This window comes from Rhinolophus ferrumequinum, chromosome 25 (genome assembly GCF_004115265.2).
Source record: "Rhinolophus ferrumequinum isolate MPI-CBG mRhiFer1 chromosome 25, mRhiFer1_v1.p, whole genome shotgun sequence".
Classification (NCBI taxonomy): Eukaryota; Metazoa; Chordata; class Mammalia; order Chiroptera; family Rhinolophidae; genus Rhinolophus; species Rhinolophus ferrumequinum.
In genome coordinates, this window is record NC_046308.1 from 15,705,187 (window position 1) to 15,723,447 (window position 18,261).

Sequence of the window (18,261 nt, forward strand, 5' to 3'; positions counted from 1 at the left end):
CTGATGGTAAAACCGAAAGAGCCAGAATACTAGTTCTGGTTCTCAGAGACCATTTTAACACCCAAGTTCAAACCTCTGAGCACAAAGGAGTAGTGACCACCTTGAGTAGGTAGCTCCCCCATCAGTGGGCTCCCTAAGGGCAGCTCAGCTCCCAGGGGGAGCTCTCATCCCACTATGCTCTGCTAGGCATGAGATAAGCAGCTTTCTCCAGCTGTTAGGTTTCTCTTTGCTGAGTTCGGGGGCGGGGGGGGCGGTGTTCAGGGTCACAAGGGGGTTTGGGGGTCGACCAGCTGGGCAATGTTCAAGAGTGGCCCGGATCCCGGGTTCAGCATTACCTGCGGGGACAGGTGGGGTACATGCATTGCTTGGGACCACCCCAGACCTCCTGGAGGAATGCTGATTGACACTGTCCGGTTTGCGAACTACCATTCCAGGGCACAAAGACCTCCCCACTGCCACTTAGGTGGGGGGTATCAGGTCCCGCGCAAGCCCGATTTGCAGGGGTCCTGGGGGGCGATGGGGGCATAAGAGCGCGGGGAGCTGGGGGCGGGAAGTTGGGAGGAGGAGGAGAGGAAGTCCCTCGTGGCCACCCTAAGGGGAGGGCGGGACGGTGCCCGAGGGAACTCGCTTTGGAGGCGAGGGGTGTGCGGACCGCGCTGGTCAGCCCGAGCGCGGAGGGCCACTGACCGCTGGCCGCGCGCTGCCCGCCCACCCCCCACGGAAGGAGTGGGAGCGGGGGTGCGTGCGCGGGGCCGCCAACCGCGCGCGGGGGGCGGGGCGGCGCGCATTGACCCCAGCGGGCGCGAGTCTGCGGCGCGCGCGGGGCGCTGAGCGGGAGGCGCGCGCACGCGGGAGCGCGCGGGGGGGGCTGCCCCGGGGCGGCCCCCCCACGTTGGGGCGCGGCGGGCGGCGGCGGCGGGAGCGCGTCCCGTCCGGGTCCCGAGGAGCCACCGCCGCCGCCGCCGCCGCCGCCGCTCGCCAACATGGCGGACCTAGAGGCCGTTCTGGCCGATGTCAGCTACCTGATGGCGATGGAGAAGAGCAAGGCGACCCCCGCCGCCCGCGCCAGCAAGAGGATCGTCCTGCCGGAGCCCAGGTACCGGCTCCCCGGGCCCGCGCCGCCGCCCCGCGCCGCCGCCCCCCGCGGCCGCCAGCGACCCCCTGCGTCCGGGAGGGTCGGGTGCTCTGCAGCTGCTGCCCCGCGGCCGGCGACCTCGGGGAGCGGGCGCTGTGGGGCCAGCCTCGCGGTTCCTGTCTCTGAAGTGGGGGAGCGGAGGGCTGTTGCGAGGAGAGAGAGCCGCAAAGTGCTCGGCGCGCAGCGAGCGCCCCAGCAGGGGGCCGGTGGGATGTGGTTGGCACTTGGCTGGAGCAGCTCCATACCTGTCGCCCCCTTCTGTCCCATCGCTGTCTCCGTCCAGTCCCGTCCCTGTCCAGCCTTCTAGCCTTATGCCTACGTTGCTCCCTGTTCTACTATTGTTGTGGATCTTTCCTGCCCTTTCCCTGCCTCTCCGTTCAGTTCGATCCCTGTCCCTTTTGCCCCATCTCTGTCACCCCTTCTGTCCCATACCTATCTTCCCCTCCAGCCCCATCCTTAGGGTCCCCTTCTGCCTCATGCCTGTCATTCCCTTGTACTCCACCCTGGCCGTCCCTTCCCTGGTTCCTGCGTCCCCCTTTCCAGCTGCATCTTCTCCTCTCAGCTCCCTCTGGGCTCCTTAGCTGGGGAGCGCAGGCGTATTGCCTTTTGTCCCAGGTACTTGAACTGCAATTTTCAGTGCTTACTCCCCTGGAGGGCCACTAGTCTAGTCAGCTTCCTACCCTCCTTTCCTTTCCTTTTTGTGTCCCCAGGCGGGTAACTGAGTGGGTTGTGACCCACCCCGTTTTCTTTTTGGTACTGAGTGTGTGGTCACCTGAGCTGCTTTCCTTCAACTTGCAGATCTATTGGTGGCACTTTGTTAAAAGATTGAAATAGGATTCACTTAAAAATGCACATTGAAAAGAAAAAAAAAAGCACATTAAATGGGTGATTCCAAACAGGAATTTGTTGTTTAAATGACCAGAGAGGGGCTCCATGCAGTTGGCAAGGGGCTTGGTGAGGTTCACACCAAGTTGTAATTTTATCTGGAACATGATTTCTTATCGATGAGCTACTACTAAAAGACTAGATCAGCCTTTCCAGCTCCGGACCCGGACGCAGAAGTCGTAAGGATGTTGATGCCCAAGAAAAACCGGATTGCCATTTATGAGCTCCTTTTTAAGGAGGGAGTGATGGTGGCCAAGAAGGATGTTCACATGCCCAAACACCCTGAACTGGCAGACAAGAACGTGCCTAACCTTCACGTCATGAAAGCCATGCAGTCTCTCAAATCACGAGGCTACGTGAAGGAACAGTTTGCCTGGAGACATTTCTACTGGTACCTTACAAACGAGGGTATCCAGTATCTCCGTGATTACCTCCACCTGCCCCCCGAGATCGTGCCGGCCACTTTGCGCCGCAGCCGGCCTGAGACGGGCAGGCCAAGGCCCAAAGGTCTGGAGGGCGAGCGACCTGCAAGACTTACGCGAGGGGAAGCTGACAGAGACACCTACAGACGGAGCGCTGTGCCTCCTGGTGCCGACAAGAAAGCCGAGGCCGGGGCTGGGTCAGCAACGGAATTCCAGTTTAGAGGCGGATTTGGTCGCGGACGTGGTCAACCCCCTCAGTAAAGTGGGAGCGGTCCTTTGGTATTGAATGAGCTTGTGACGAAAAAAGAATCTTGTGTGCCCGTCTTTGCATAATGTAGTCTGATCAGGAATGTTTTAGAAGTCAGTGTAAACGGGGCGAGACTGGATTGGTTGGGGGGAAGTCCCACGGCAGCGGGACATGATCAACAATCTCAGTAAAGTTGGAGCGATTATTAGTGTTTGAATAAACTTTGGAGAGAAACTGGTCTCAGCAAACTGGGAGCGATTTTGGTGTTGAATAAACTTGTGGTGAGAAAATAAAAAAAAAAAAAAAAAAAAAAAAAAAGACTAGATCACATCATTGGTACTACCCCAGAAAAGATCGTTCACCAGATTAATAGTGAGTTTCTAATAGTGCATCAAAGCTTCAGCGTTGGATTTCGCCCCCTAGCTTCTTTCCTAATTAACACTGTCATGAGTTGTACAGTGAATGTGGTTCTTCGACCAAAAAACAGCTGTTGGTGGAATTGATGGTGAAAAAAAAAAGGCATCTTCCTTATGGTGAATTTGAAGCCATGCAATTTTGTAAAATATTGGAATCTACACCAAATCTATTCTCCATTGGAAAGCATCAGTTCTTCAAACGTTATACACCCAAGATTGCTTCAGTGTTACCTTCATATAAGAAAAAAAAAATCTTCCTTTTGATGCGAAGTGATCACCAGATTGTTTTTTACAAGTCCATTTATGAGCCCAAGCCCTGCTATATAGAAAATATCAGCCCCTTTGAGTTACTTGTTGTGAAAAGCCAGATTGTGTAAATGAATACATGCTTGCAGGATATTTTTGGCTTGCTGGCCCTTCTTTGCCCATGCATCTTGTTGGTTGCAGGGAGAGCTTTTGATAAGCAATGCCAAGCACTGAAAATCCGGGCAGAGTGCAGACCTTTTGGAGGAATGTGAAATTGACACTCCGGTTCCAGACTTGAACATGCTTGATGCTACTTGAAAAATCAGCACTGTTTAAAATTTCTGGCAAATGACAAACTAAGTAAAACAAGAACCCTCAAATCAATCCTGAATTTCATGGAAAAACCAACAACAACACTGTATTGCTCTAAATGTGATATAAAATGCTTAATTTTTCTCCTGCCTTTCCTACTTTTCCTAACGGGTAGGGAGCCCCAAGTATATAGAGTTTCTCTATATAAAAATCAACAAATCTTAACTCCTGCAGGTTTTTTGGGGGTGTGTGTGATATATAATATCACTAAAATTAGGAACTTCTGTTCATTTTTTTTATCTTGATGTTTCGAACTTAATGTGACTTCTGCTTTTTTAGTGTCCCTCTTACGAATATATTATGTGCTTAGGGTATTTATTTCCTTGTATAAATGCCTTTGTTTTCGGTGGTATTCTTTCGTAATGCTTTTTTCTTTTAAGGCAGAATTAGTGACGGTGAACATATTTCTTACGACATTTTAGAAATTAGAAATATCAACAGGAGAGTAATTTTAGGAAATAGGTCTTTTGTAATTGTTATTCTGTTGCTATTTTTTTCAAATAGACTCTTGAATTAGGCCAGTGGAACCTCCTCCAGGGATTTTAATTTGTTTTGTATTTATGTCAAAGGCTTTGGCTTTAGTTTTGTAATGTGACCATTTAATAGGAACAGCGGCTCCTTGTGCTGTTTTCGGATCCTGTTACCTTGAGATTATCAGGTAAAAAACATCTTGCAATTTTTTTCTACTACTGTATGGCAGTTAGTGGCCTACCTGCTCTATTTTGGAGGGGTGGGGATGGAAGGTTAGGGGATTTCTAGACTTGGTAAGAAAGTTAATTTCTTTTAAAATGTCTCAGCATAGTGACTCAAAAAGACTAGTGTGATTTCACACTTTTGGTAAAGGTTACTGGTCATATGTTTTCTAATGAGAGTTTCTATTTCAGCTTCATTTGGGAGTGATCACCACCAGTCTTTGGTATTCTTGAAAAAGAGGTTTAAATTTGTATTTTTAGTATCTAAATGAGAAGCATAAACCTTGCCACTGGCTTATCACTAGTGACTTTTTCTTTCCAGCTAATAATTTGAAGTCACTACAGTGTTCTGTGGGCTTCCTTATTTTAGTTACTTTGCCTTTTCCACAATTTTCGAAAGAAAAGCAACAGAACTCAACAATATCTAGTTAATTTAAATTGAAACGCCTGGGCTGCAGTCCCCTGCTGGTAGGGGAGAATTTCAGAAAATGGAACCTTCTGCCCAGGGGAGACTTACTTCTCTGAGACAGCAAGAGGGAACAATTTTGTTATGTTGACACATTATTCAATTAACTTACGAATGAGTGTAAATCGTGTGAAAGCTGGCTATTTGTTCAAATTATATAGCCACTTTACTTTGCTGAACCATTTGTTGAGCTAATGAAGCTGATAATGGGATCTGTTGGGAAGAGTAAACTGATCCAAGGACTCACTGTGCAGCCCAGTTAAAAATGTGAGCATTCAGACATGCGTGCGTGTTGTTTTATGCCATGTTAGAAAAGAAATACTCTCATTTAATAGGCTCTGATTCATAAGCCTACAGAGTCAACATCTTAGGTAAGGCCTGGAGTGATCAAGATGGATTTTACTTTAGGCTCATTACTCTTTCAGCCTCTTTCAAACAGAATGAAATTCGGTTGACTTGAACTCACACATGGTTGAAAGAGGTTGAGAAACACGAAACTGATCTTTCCCCTGCAGTGTCATTTCTGCTTAGTGGACGCTGAAAATTCTGGATCATCAATTGCAAAGCGTGTCCTTTCACAGTATTCGTACACTATGATAGGAAGTTCTGAAAACAACATTTTTAAGATGCCTTTTCACTTCCTGGAAGCACTTAGATAGCCCTTAAGGACATGTGTGTACCGTTTATTCTGTTAATTCTACACGTGGTTGTAAAGCTGTTTCTCTGAGCCCCAGGCGTGGGGAGGGTGTGACGAACCTGACCAAAACCCCTTCCTTGAAGGGGCTTATGTCTAGTGGGAAATACACACAAAGAGGAGCCAAGAAAGATGTTTACTTTTAAGTGTAGTTGCTGGAAGAGTCTATGTAACTGTGGACAAGCATTTAGACGGCTTTTATTATCCTATATTCAGAGAACACATTATGTTTGCTAATTATTAAAATAATAATTTGTTTAAAACAATAATTTGTTAATTATTCCCTTTGAAGTGCTACCTAGCCATGACATGCATAATAATATGGTAGCTTGCGTCTTCCTGTTTGTAAACCTATATACTCATAATTGATCTCGAAAAGTAGCTCAGTATTTTCTTTCGTGGAAATGGAATTTCTTCAGTAATTTCCCAAACTGCGTTATTTTTCTCTGTTTTGGTTGTAAGGTTCTCTGGTCCGTGCTCTCTGTGCCCTTAGCCTAACTATGAACTGAAAAGTCAATGTTGAAAGAAAGAGTAGCCTCCGAGAAGAAGGTATGTATTCTTTATTGTTGGTGGGAGTATTTCTGTGTGTAAAACAGTGGTGGTGTTCTTGCTTCTTTTTCACTAAGGTAAGGATTCAAAATGTAATTAGTTGTGACGTTTCAGTTATATTTCATTCTCGGTTAAAGTCAATTTGTGCCAGTGACTTGAAGATGTTCAGTGCTGCGTGTGGCTCTCAGTTTTTAGAAATAGCTGTTGCAGCGCAATCAATTTTGCTTCGAGAATCTGCCCAAGTAAAGCACTGTGCAGTGCTGTGACTCGGCAGCCCTTTAGATCTCTTAGAGGTAGAGGTTGTCCCACCTTTTATATGCAATGTGTTCTTTGAGACAGCCCCTTGAAAAAGGACCTCCTCAGGCGCGGACTTTGGCTTTGCCAGACATCTGTTTGGAGAAGGATGGGAACTTTCAGATTAGGTGCTAAGGCTCGCACGAGGGGAGTCTAGATTTTCATCAGTCAGTGGATGGCCAGCAGAGTTGGACGTGCAGAATCGTGGAGAACAGGATACGTAGGGTCCTCACAGGCCTGACAAGGGAAAGCACTGGAACTTCCATGAATTAGCAAGGTAATAACTACCAGTGATCGAGAGCTTACCCTCTGCCAGGCAGTTTGCAGAATTAGTGCATTTGTTCTCCCGGGTTATCATTTAAGTACCATCAGCCCCCTTTTACTGAGGGAGCAGGTGCTCAGGGAAATTAAGGAACTCTGCTCAGGTGACAGCTGAACTTGGCTGAGGTTTCCGTGCATCCAGGTTCTTTACACCTTACTGTGCCCTCTTACCAAAATGAATCATAAACACCCTCACCCCTTATCTTGCAACGAATGGATGAAATAGTGATACCTCTTGGTTTGGGGAAAAATCATTTTGTGGGCCATCTCAACCTGCTGCTAGCGCGGTATGTGAAGTCAGGACTGTTTTTAGAGACTGATAGAGAGCAGTTATTCTCCTGGGACCTGTGAAAAACAGTAATTATGACTAAGTGAATAAGCAGTTTGTTCCTTATTTCCCATGAGGAGCTTCAGGGTTAAATGCCTGTTCTGTTTAACAAGAAGCGCAATCTTGCCGCTGTTAATGAGAAATTGTATAATAGACTGCCGTAGCCGCCTGCCCCACTACCTCCAGACAGTATTTCTACCATTTAGAAAAAAGGGCAGCTCAGTTTACCCCCGCAGAAATGCCGATTTCTGGGGAAAAGGTAAAAGGACGAAACAATATTTTTGGCTTTATTTGCAATAAAAATCACTTTCCGTTCACATACCCTTCCTTTGTTGATAACCCTCTGTGTTTGAGGGCTTCTGCAGGTGCAAATGTATTCGGTGTGCGTGAGGAACTTGTCTGGCCTTATCCTTCTCTGGACATTGGCAGTGGGGGAAATGGAAATGGTTCACGTGGCAGCTTCTACTTTATTATTGTTAAATCGTTTGTATGGTGAGTAATTTGCATGCTAATGGGGCTGGATGTCCTGGACCTGCCTCTGCTTCTCCTATTTTTCACTTCTTTATTCGTCTCTATTTTTATCATTGATTAAAAAGAAGTTAGAACCCCTGGGCCTTTTTTGATTGCTACAGGAGTCAAAATGCAGGAGAGTACTTTGGCGCCTCATATCCTGTAAATGTTTTTTTTTTCCTAAATTGTGCTTCTCTTGGGTCATCTGTGCTTTAGCTTCAGTGTGGAGTATAAGCACATTGGAATACTTTCCATATAGGACATGATAGGAAAAGCCCATCCGAGATAACAGTGAAGATATTTTTGCAGCTCATGTCTTTTGCGATTGGTGGTTTGGAACGGTCACCCTTGAGCCAGCCTTCGGCCCAAGTTCTTGTTTGCTGTCATTTCCTTCTCTCAGGGTCTCAGGAGCAGGAAAAGGTGATTATATGAAAGTCTCCAGGCCAGACCTGCATCCTTAGTGACCCTGAAAGCCAGCTGTCATTGCTGGCCCCCCATTTTTCCTGTGCCCTCCCTACTGCTACATGATGCCATACTGAAATGAAAGAGCAAGTTCTAGATTAGGCAGCAGGAAATGTGGACCCGATGCCACTGGCAACTTGCCATGGGTCCTCTGGAAGTCACTTAAATTCTCTGTATTCTGTTTCCCCATCTGTACAATACGATATCTATTCATTGCTGATCCTAAAATGTCTCAGTTAAAATCCCAGTCTCTTGAGCATTTTTTATTCATGCAATATATTCATAAACGGGAGAGAACACTAATTTCAAATACAGATAACTCAAGAGGAAATGATCGGAAGAAATATTAAAAGATGATTTTTCTTTTAATCACACCATGGGTAGTTGTTGGGATTATATGCAGTACAAGATGTAATACCTTTAGAAAGTACAAACTAGTAGCAGATATAAGGCCGTGTTGCATGAAGACCCTTGTGCCATGTTCTCGAGGGGCAGGTTTGCGAGGCAGGGCTTCTGGAAAGTTGAATTGTTGATGGGGCAGCGAAGGGCAAATGTTGACCCTTAGACCCATAAACAGGTGAATTTCCCTGATTTCTTCTCAGTTTTCTTCCTCTAGCTCTGTTGTGGCTATGTGTCTAGAACCTTCTACATATTGTAGAAGAACCCTCATTGGTTCTTATTCTTTCTTCCCTCCCCCCATTTCTTTTTTCCTTCTTTTCTTCTTTCCTTCCTTCCTTCCTTCCATTCTTCCATCCATCCATCCATCCATTTCTTCATCCATCTGGCCCTGGGCTGTGTTGGCTTCAGTGTGTGAAAGTTCACAAGCATGCTACTCTTAAATATCTATAACTAAGCAATTAGGAGAGCCGACTCATCCTTTAGAGGTCTTTGCTTCAGTAAAATGAACCAAAAGTCATAATCTAAAAGCAGTTGGCTTCAGTGTATTGAGCATAAGGTGATTCACTTTAGTCTTCCTTAGACATTAACAGATTGCTTATTACTAACACAGCATTGTAGACTCTCATGTTTGAAAAGATGTTGGAGGGCGTCCAATGAATCTAGTCATGCATTAGGCCGGTGACCTCCCGGTCTAACTTCCAGCCAGGTCATCTTTGAGGAGCATCTTTGGGAACTCAGTGGTGTTAGAAAGCCCTCTAACTATTCCGTGCCCCAGTCTCTTCTTCTCCTTCCGTGGTCATGCAAAACAAGTTTGATCCCTCTCAAAAGGGAGAGATCTTCAAATGTTTGAAGGCAGCTGTCCTGGTTGGCAGTGGCGTTTTTAGGAAGCCATCATCCCCAGTTCCTTTAGTCATGCCTCATGTCATGCCGAAGCCTGCACACTGCTGTGTGGAATCTGCACTCCTCAGCCTGAACGTTACCTGCTAAGTAAGAATATTAAAATCTATGAAGACTAAAAGGATACTTGTAAAATTTACTATAATTAATTTAGCGATGGCAAAACTAGTCCTAAATCCTCTTTCGAGTGTGTGTGGTTGAGTCTCTCTAAAGTTCCATTGTAGGGGGAAGCTTTTTGATTTCTCCCATGATTTAAAATTCATTACAGCGGTTGGAATAAGGGAATAACGTTTCCACCTGTCGGAACCTGGCAGCTAGGCATGGGCTACAGACGCGTGTGTGTGATGGGCGCATCTGCCATTCGCTGAGGGCTAAGAAGTGCTGGGCACCGTATAATTCTTAGGTAATTATGGGTAAAAATATCTTAGGAAAAGCGAGCTGTAATTGTGCTGAAACAGTTTTCTTGGGAGGATTTTAGGGTTTGTGTTTCATATAGTGTTCAAAAACTTACAGCTCCATCAGCTAGGGAATGCAGCGAGTCGCTTCATTTTCAGCAACACAACTTGCTGGAATAACACGCTCTCGGTATTTGTGCTTTTTGTTACTCAGTCAGTCCATTGCTCTTTATTGTCTTCTCTAGAAAGTAACTCTGGTTGTATTTTCAGGTTATGTTTTCTAAATTTTCTGTATCTCTATTGCTTTTGATCAGGGTTTCAGTGAAAAATGAACTAGAAATTATATGGGAAGGTGTCACACAGCTGTTAAATGCCGCAGACTTTTCATTTCGCACTGTCAATGTCTAAGGCTGTGATGATATTTTACGTATATCTTTTAATAATATAAGGCTTTTGTTGTTCGGTGGGCGGGGGTGGGGGTGTCATACTCCAGTCAGAAGTGGAACTAACCCTAATGGGTAAGACCATGGGACTTGAATCTTTAATGGATCTCACTTTTTTCAATTACATTTGCTATTTCTTTTCTTATATTGTAATTTTTTCTTATATTGTAATTTCCCGCCCTCACTGGGAAGGGAATTACGCACTTACTCTTGTCATGACAACATTTAAGTATGGAGTCGAGTGTCAACGTTTTTGTGTTGTTTTCCATTTAGGACTTGCTTCCTTTTGTTTCATTTTTAGTGGCAAAGTTCTTTTCTGCACAGTCGCAATTTCTAAGTAATGAATGAGAGGATACTATTCCAATGACCTCCCCCTCCCTGCAAACAAAACAAACACAAAACAAAACAGAGTTTTTGTGGTCAGGGATTTCTTTTAATTCCACGTGGAAAACCAGGTAGTAGCTCTGTGTTTCTCTCTTTTAAATAAAGTGACCTGCTTTATGGGGATTGGTGTTTCAAATTATTTTAAAAAAAGAAAGAAATTCTTGTTACTCTGTAAGGAAAGCTTATTTTTCTCTGGCCATTTCATCTTAGAAAAGTTGAATGAGGTAGATGGCAGAAATTTCTTCATGTGAGATTAGAGTTTCAGGTTAAGCCTTGTGGCTTATGGTTACCTCATGACTCTGTGGGGTTGGATGTCTGACAGCAGCACGGAGAGGAAAAGCCAGACTCTTGAAGTGCTTCAGTGGTTCTGCCCTGTTCAAACTCTCTCCTGCCCTTAGGAAACTGTTTCCAGAACTGGGGTATGACTTGGATTAGTACTGAAATGAAATGGTCATGATGGGAGATCAACACGTTGGACTTAACGTTTAGATCTGTCTGTGTATATAGCTTATTAAACACAGTGACATCTGATAACATATTCAAAATTTATGGATTTAAATTTAGAGCAAAAAACCCCCACTAATACATATATATATATATATATATATATATATATATATGTATATTTGTATATAGTGCTCTATAGTTTTACATGTATTGATGCTTTTTAGTTTTTCCAGTTCTCCTCTGGAACAGGTACAGATTTAAAAAGGAAAGAGAAATTACTCCACACATGTCCACGTGGAGATGTTCAGAGGTCTGTTTTGCCTGTTTGGGGGAAAGACTGGCTCTCTCCTTAGACACTAGTCTCATTCCTGTGGTCCTGGGGGCGGCCCTCAGCCTTTCAGACTCAGAAACTAGATTTTCTCACTGGACTGAGCATCTCTCTGTGACTTATAGTAAAATTCACGTCCATCTTCTTAGAGGCTGGTCGTTCTCACTTTAAAGTTAAAGACCCTTTTGAGAACCCATGAAGCTAGAGGCTCCCGTGCCCCCAAATGCGCTAACTCAGTAGTAGATTATCGGAAAAGCCATACTATGACTAGAATGTCAAACTTACTGCTTTACACTCAACACAAACTCTCCCAGGAGCCCAGATGCCCCCAGTCCATGTGACCAGAGCATTCTGTCCTGCGGGTTGCCCCCCGGGAAGTAGAGCTGCCCTCAGAAGGTGACCCAGCTGACACAGGCCCGTGACCAGATGGGTCTGAAGGGTCTGGCCTCTGGCTCGGCAGCTCCAGTAGCTGGAACCAAATCATCTCTCCGTGGGGTGGCTTTCTGCTAAAATGTGTAATACTTGAATTCCCTGATAGTGAGTGGCTTCTGTGACGCCTGGTCTTTCTGTATTTCCATGTTTCCTGTTCTGGACAGGACTGGATTTGGTAATACAGTCATGGAAGCCACAGCCAAGGCTAGCCAGCCCCGGAGCCTTTGACATTTCTCTGCCCTTTGTATTATGTGCTGATTTAAACTTTTTATTCTCAGAGGACAATCTTTTTTCCTTATTTTCGGATTCTTGGAAACATCTCCACAATACTCAGTCATCTCCATTTTAGAAGGAGGAAGTTCAGGTTCGGAGAGACGCTAATTGCTCAAGGTCCCATTGATAGTAGAGGGCACAGTTGAGCCTCTGTCCAAATTCTGTGCATTTTAATAAGACACCTACAGACTATCTCTTGCCATGCAAATCAGCTTAGAGAAGAAGGTTCTTAGATTTGGGTAGAGGAACACTGTCAATTTCAGACATTCCTAACACAGTTTGCAAATGCATTGTCTTCATTAAACGAGGGTTATCACTGCAGGGAACTGATTAGGGGCCCTAGTGGTTTACCTATAATTTCACGGGAGACATTGACTTAGTAATAAATATATGACTAATTCCTTAAAAGATAAAATGTCCTCAATTTCATGTTCAATAATAAGAGTTATCGATAATGATGGCAGTGTTATAAATTGAGAAAAGCTACCCGTGAAGGGTTCTTACTTGGGGTATTTTCTTACCCCAAACATCTTTCTGTAATTTCACACGCACCCTTATCTTAAAAAACAGAATTAAAATTCCTGCCTCTCCCTCTCACTAGGTGAATGGGTATACTTGGCTTGAACATACTTGTCAGTTACTCTAGGTACTTCAAGGATTTTTTTTTTTTATGTTAAACTTGAGAGTGTTGTTAGTGGTCGCTCCTAAGTTGTGATAGAAAAATTAATGAAATGGGTTGCGTATTTAGCCTTTACACAGAAAGGTGGTTGAGATCATACTGGAGTGGAGTTCTGTGCATCAGCAAAACGTTAATGAGCCCATTCAGAACTTGCCCTCTTCACCCAGCGGTGACGTCTTCAGCTTTGCCTTGTTAGTAACGTACAGCTGGAGCTCAGTCGTTGGAATTGCTGAAGGATGTGCCATGAAACCGTTCTTTCCCTAACCCTGTGTTTGTCATCACAAGCGCTGGCGAGGTGACTGTGCTTGCCTGTGTATCGGTGCCTGCGTGTGTCTCTCTGTGGGATAGACCCCTGGAAGTAAGTAAAACATGGGCATTTTCAGTTTCGCTAGAGGATGCCAAATTGCCTCTGTATTTTTAAGGATAAATACAGCTGCATTCGGAAGTCCTAATGTTATTGTTAGGTTTAGAATTATTTCAGATCTACACTATATAGATACAGCTGGGTAATGAGAATTAAGATTCTGACTGCAAACGAAGAGGTACATGAGTATGAGACACGAGCTAAGTTGAAAACCCTGTAAGGTTAAATTTTAATTGGAAAGTCATTTTACATTCATGACTTTTTTTTCCTTTTCAATTATACTCTGTATTTATCAGCTCTAACCATGGGAAAGCCCGAGAAATAATTGTGGGCCCATTGCAGAGGGCGCCCTGAACAACCACACCTGACTCCAGGTGTGGGCAGTAGCTGGGCAGGATAAGCCTTTGTTCTCTGTTACATCAGCAAGCAGAGGAGCCATCCAAGAGTTGGAGTGGGTGCTATACCTAACAAATACAGAGGCCGAAGGAAGGGGTCCCATGGCCAAAGGTGGGCATCAAAAGAATATGGCTGCAATTGATTCAAGTACTCTGAATCTTTTCAGACCCTTGTGGTAGGCAGAGTAATGGCCCCCTAAAATATGCACATTCTAATCCCCAGAACCTGTGAATATGTTTTGTGGCAAATGGAATTACGGCAGTTAATATGCTGACTTTAAGATAAACAGGTTATTTTGGGTTAACTTGGTTGGTCCAGTGTATTGCAAGGAAGTCAGGAGGTCCAGTGTCAGAGTGATGTAGCCTAAGAAGAAGCCAGCCTGCCAGTGGCCTGGGCGACCTGGCTTTGAGGATGGAATGGGGGCCATGGACCAAGAAATGTGGGCATCTTGTAGAAGCCAGCAAGAGTAAGGAGATGGATTCTCCCCTAAAGCCTCCCCTAGGAACACAGCCCTGCTGATACTTGGATCTTAGGCCAGCGAGCCCCATTTCAAGCTCTGGCCTACATCTGTAAGATAATAAATTTCTGATGTTTTAAGCCACAGAGTTGGTAAAATGTAATAGCAGCAATAGGAAACTAATATACCCATGCTATCCATCAAAGAGGTCCCCAAACAAACAGAGGCAAACAAAACTCCTTAGTGATCACCCTTGACAGTGAAATAGGGCACCGACCCTGTCTCTGAATAGCAGTAATCAAAGAGGTAAAAGAAATTATCTTGCCTTTCCTATGATAACTACATTTTAAGGTAACCCAAAAGTCCTAGTTGATGGAGGATAATTCTTCTTTACAGAAGAATTGCAGCAAGTGAATGTGGAAGGAATGGTGGAATTAGAAAAATCATTTTGCAACCCAGTAAAACTATTGATACAGGCAAAGATGATCAGTGTATGAAACCATGAAATGAAATGTTGACGGGGAGAAATCGGTCCATCACCAACTGAATTTTCTATGTAATTTTCACATCACTAAGAAGAAATAACTGTGCCTCCTCGGGTGAGGCAATGCGAAACACCAAGGTCACCTTTCTGCCCTTAGAAGGTAAACTTGGGTAGAATCAAGTCTTTAGAGCTCACTTTCAGCTTATAGGAAATATGGAGATTGAGGAACAAATGAGGAAGCGAACAGGTAAATCCACAGTGGGAGACGTCCTCTGGGACTGCTGTCCTGGTTTCCTTAGTAAGTCTTGTGTGAAGATAAAAAGTGGGTGGTGGGGAGAGAGGGAGGCCCTGGATTAAAGCAGATCTAAGGAATATAACAATCAAATGAATGTGTGACCTTGATTAGCTCCTGATTCAAACCCACCAACTGTACAGAATGAGAGAATCATGGAAATTTGAATAGGAGCTGGGTATTACATCTTCAGGAGTTATTATTTCCAGAGTGGGGTTGGGGCGTGGCAATGGATTGTGTTTATGTAAGGAAAATGTCCATAATTTTTAGAAGTGCAAATGGAAATAGTAAGGGTAAAATGGCATGCAGTCTGAGATTTGCTTTAAAAATTCTTTAAAAAAATGGAGGAAAAGTACGGGGACAGGGATAAAAGCAGCAGACTAAAGTCTCGACAACTCTTATGAGGTATTGAATGGCGGTTATGGGGGTTCACTATATTATACTCTTTTGCATGTTTGAAAACTTGTATAATTTTTTAAAACAACAGAGTAGATGGTGTAAGGATCACAACACAACTAGATTCTTGCAGGGCTAATGAAAACCTCAGTTGTCCCAATGTCATGTATAAGAGCACTGGTGACTTAGGATATAAATTCCTACGACAGCTTTGTTCACAGATGCAAAATGTACTGTAGCTCAGATATCTTAGAGTGCAGGGAGGATGGTGTGCTTTCTGGAAACTGCATCCGATGACTCAAAAACAGGCTCCAGGACACTGATTACAAAGATGTGGGTCGAGTTTTCATTTGCATCCAGAGTCCTGACTATTCCAGGTAGGGGAGACAGATTTATAACCTCTTGCCCTGAAGACTTTTCATAGAAGGTTAAAAAAAAAAAAAAGCAAGAAGGCTGTACAAAAGAGAAAGCATAGTAAGACATGAAACTTTAGAAAATTATATCCATTTATTATACTTCAAGTACAAAAGACTTCACTGAACTTCACACGGTCATGAATATCTATTAAGTCATAGCTTTGATGTTTAAATTTAGCAGGAAAAAAGTAATAATCCATGCTGTTTCATTAGGCATCCTTTCCATGCCTGGTGAAACTGCAATATTAGTCTCTCTCACTGAAATTATTTTACAACTGTCTATTTTTAAATTTGATTATTAATTTGTCAGAACATTTAAAATAATTGCCTTAAAATAGTGTTTTCTAATGTGTTGCTCTAAGCCAGAGCTCGCTCAGTAATTACCAACTAGACCAGTATGAAGACAAATAAAACTTTATTAAGAGAAGTCAAGAAAAAAACCTGGATACGTGGAGAGCTACGAGATATTTCTAAATAGAAACACTCAATATTGGGAAGATGGTAGTTCTCTTAAAATTAATCTATAAATCCAGTTAAAACAGTGTGGTATTGGTACAGGCAAACGCGTAGACACATAAATGACACAGTATGCAAAGTCGTGTATATATCTATATTCATAGATATAATATAATTTGAATTTGGTTTGTGAATAAAGGGGGCGTTTTAAGTCTGTGAGGGAAAGGTTGGTGTGTGATAAACTGGCCATCGAATAAAGTCACAATCCTTCCACATTGTACAAAAAAATAAATTCCAGAGGGTTAAATGAGATAATTGCAAAATAATAAAAATAGAAAAAAGTGAGAGAATACATTTTATTATTCTGGAGTATAACGGGCTCTCCCAAGCAAACCCCAAACCTGGAAACCCTAATGGAGTGTACGGCACCAATTAAAAGTTCTCGTGGGGCCAAAGGTATCATATGCCAAATTAAAAGACAAGTCATAGAGAAATTACACTGGATGATCACGTATGGAGCATATTTTAGGTTGTAAACCCACTTGCCTCGTTGGTGCTCATTTACTGAGGTTCTAGACTGGTTTGCATTGTCTTAGGGGAGGGGGGGGGCCAGGTGGCCTGGCTCCGCTGGGCGGGCCAGGAAGTATGGCAATTACATCCAACCAGTCAGCATTTTCACCAGTCGCAAAAAGAAAATGTCATCTGTCAGTCGTTGGACAGGAAATGTTTCCTAATTATATAAGCCATGAAGAGCTGGACATGAATCTCGTGGGTGGTAATTTAGGTATTCTTCAGTTAGAAATCAGTGAGTCCCAAGGTGTAGACTATTTGTAGGCTGTCATTTTTCTCTGTGTGTTTAAAAAAAAAAATCCTCCTGTCCTTTGTCCGTGTCGTTCAGGTATGTATCTGGTGCAGGCTGACATGACTTATAAGAGCCTTCATGGGTGGGCCCCTTGCTTTCTCTCTCATTTCCGCTTTGCCCATGGCTCCTCAGCTTCTGCAGTTCTGCCACATTGCACGGGGCTGTAGCCCGCTGTAATTAATTGCCCTTGTTGAAGCATACATGTCACATTGTGTTGGGGTTTCCTGTTTACTCTGCTGTCAACCCCTGTAGACATGGGCTCCTTCAGGGCAGAGACTGGATAGGACTTACTGTGTACTCTAGGACTTAGTGTCACACACAGCGCCTGGCTCATAGAAAGGATGCAGAATGTATTTTATTTTCATTTCTTTTAAAGGAGGGCGCAGCTCGCAGTGGCGCATGCGGGGATCGAACCAGCAGCCTTGGTGCTATTACATGAAAAATTGTAATTCGTGATAATTACATGAAAAATTGCCCTTGGAAACCAGGAGGATGGTCCAGGCTTTCCTAAGGACTCTCCTTGCCTGTAGTTTCTCCTTTCCCTAGTGCTAATTTCACACAAACATCACAGAGGTAGAATGAAGCTGCTTATGTATTGTTGCAGATACAAAAGTGTTTTGATAGACAGGTGAATGGATTCTAAAATGATCATTGTAACCGATTTGAAGGGATGGTTTAGATCAAGAAGTTTTAATAGCTTTGATTAGGTGAACTGATGACCCCATAAATCTGTTCATCCTTAAAATGGCATCTGTTTGGGGATTACTTTTGTATATGATGACGGTTATTTTTGGCCAGTGAAATTTAAGTATACTTAATGTCACTTTAATATCAGTAATATGTTGCGAAGAAAAGGGCATTAAAAACGTGATGTGGATTGTCAAAATATTGTAGAAAAAAACCACAAAGGAATTCATGTTTAGCTTAATTGGATTGTGAGCTTCTGAATATAGATTGTCTCATGTTGAATTGCTTAATGATATGCAAATTATTTGCAGGACTTTTCTGCCAAAGATCTGGTAAACCCAGGAAATTTGAGAAGAGTTGACATTACATTGTGCTAGATACTTTTATAGACCTCTTCAGAGGCTATCTGGCAGAGTTTGTGGTTTTGAACCTAGTGGTAAAGTTTTTTTATTGTGACTTTGGATAATGTAGCTCTATTTTGGGTGTTTAAAGAATAGTTCGTGGAAAATATTTAGTAACTACATATGAAAGAAAGCAATTTCCTTTTGGAGGAATTAAATGTTGGTATGACTGCTTAGTCATCTTTAAAAAATAAATCTGTCTTTTGAGTTTCTTGCTGGTCAGTACTGATAATTCACTACAAACCTCACGTGCTTCTCAATTCTAAGAAAGCACTCTCAGCATCTTGCTTGATCTTCACAGTTATCTTACGCACTACTAGCTTTTTAAGGTGAT

General features: G+C 43.5%; 2 protein-coding genes across 5 annotated transcripts in view; both read left to right on the top strand.

Moving 5' to 3' along the window:
• Nucleotides 1-909: 909 nt before the first annotated feature.
• GRK3 (G protein-coupled receptor kinase 3) overlaps nt 910-18,261 on the top strand; it is a 122,277-nt gene continuing 104,925 nt past the window's right edge. For all 4 annotated transcript variants that reach the window (XR_004422060.1, XR_004422059.1, XM_033097314.1 and 1 more), the window contains exon 1: nt 910-1,096. Coding sequence is in view for 2 of the 4 variants with exons in the window: in XM_033097314.1 (XP_032953205.1) it covers nt 984-1,096 (113 nt within the window). In the remaining 2 variants the exon portion in view is untranslated. The remainder of the gene's footprint in view (nt 1,097-18,261) is intronic.
• LOC117017287 (40S ribosomal protein S10) lies at nt 2,173-2,927 on the top strand. The gene has a single exon (XM_033097317.1). It carries the CDS (start codon nt 2,206-2,208, stop codon nt 2,701-2,703), a length of 498 nt encoding a protein of 165 aa, XP_032953208.1. The 5' UTR covers nt 2,173-2,205; the 3' UTR covers nt 2,704-2,927.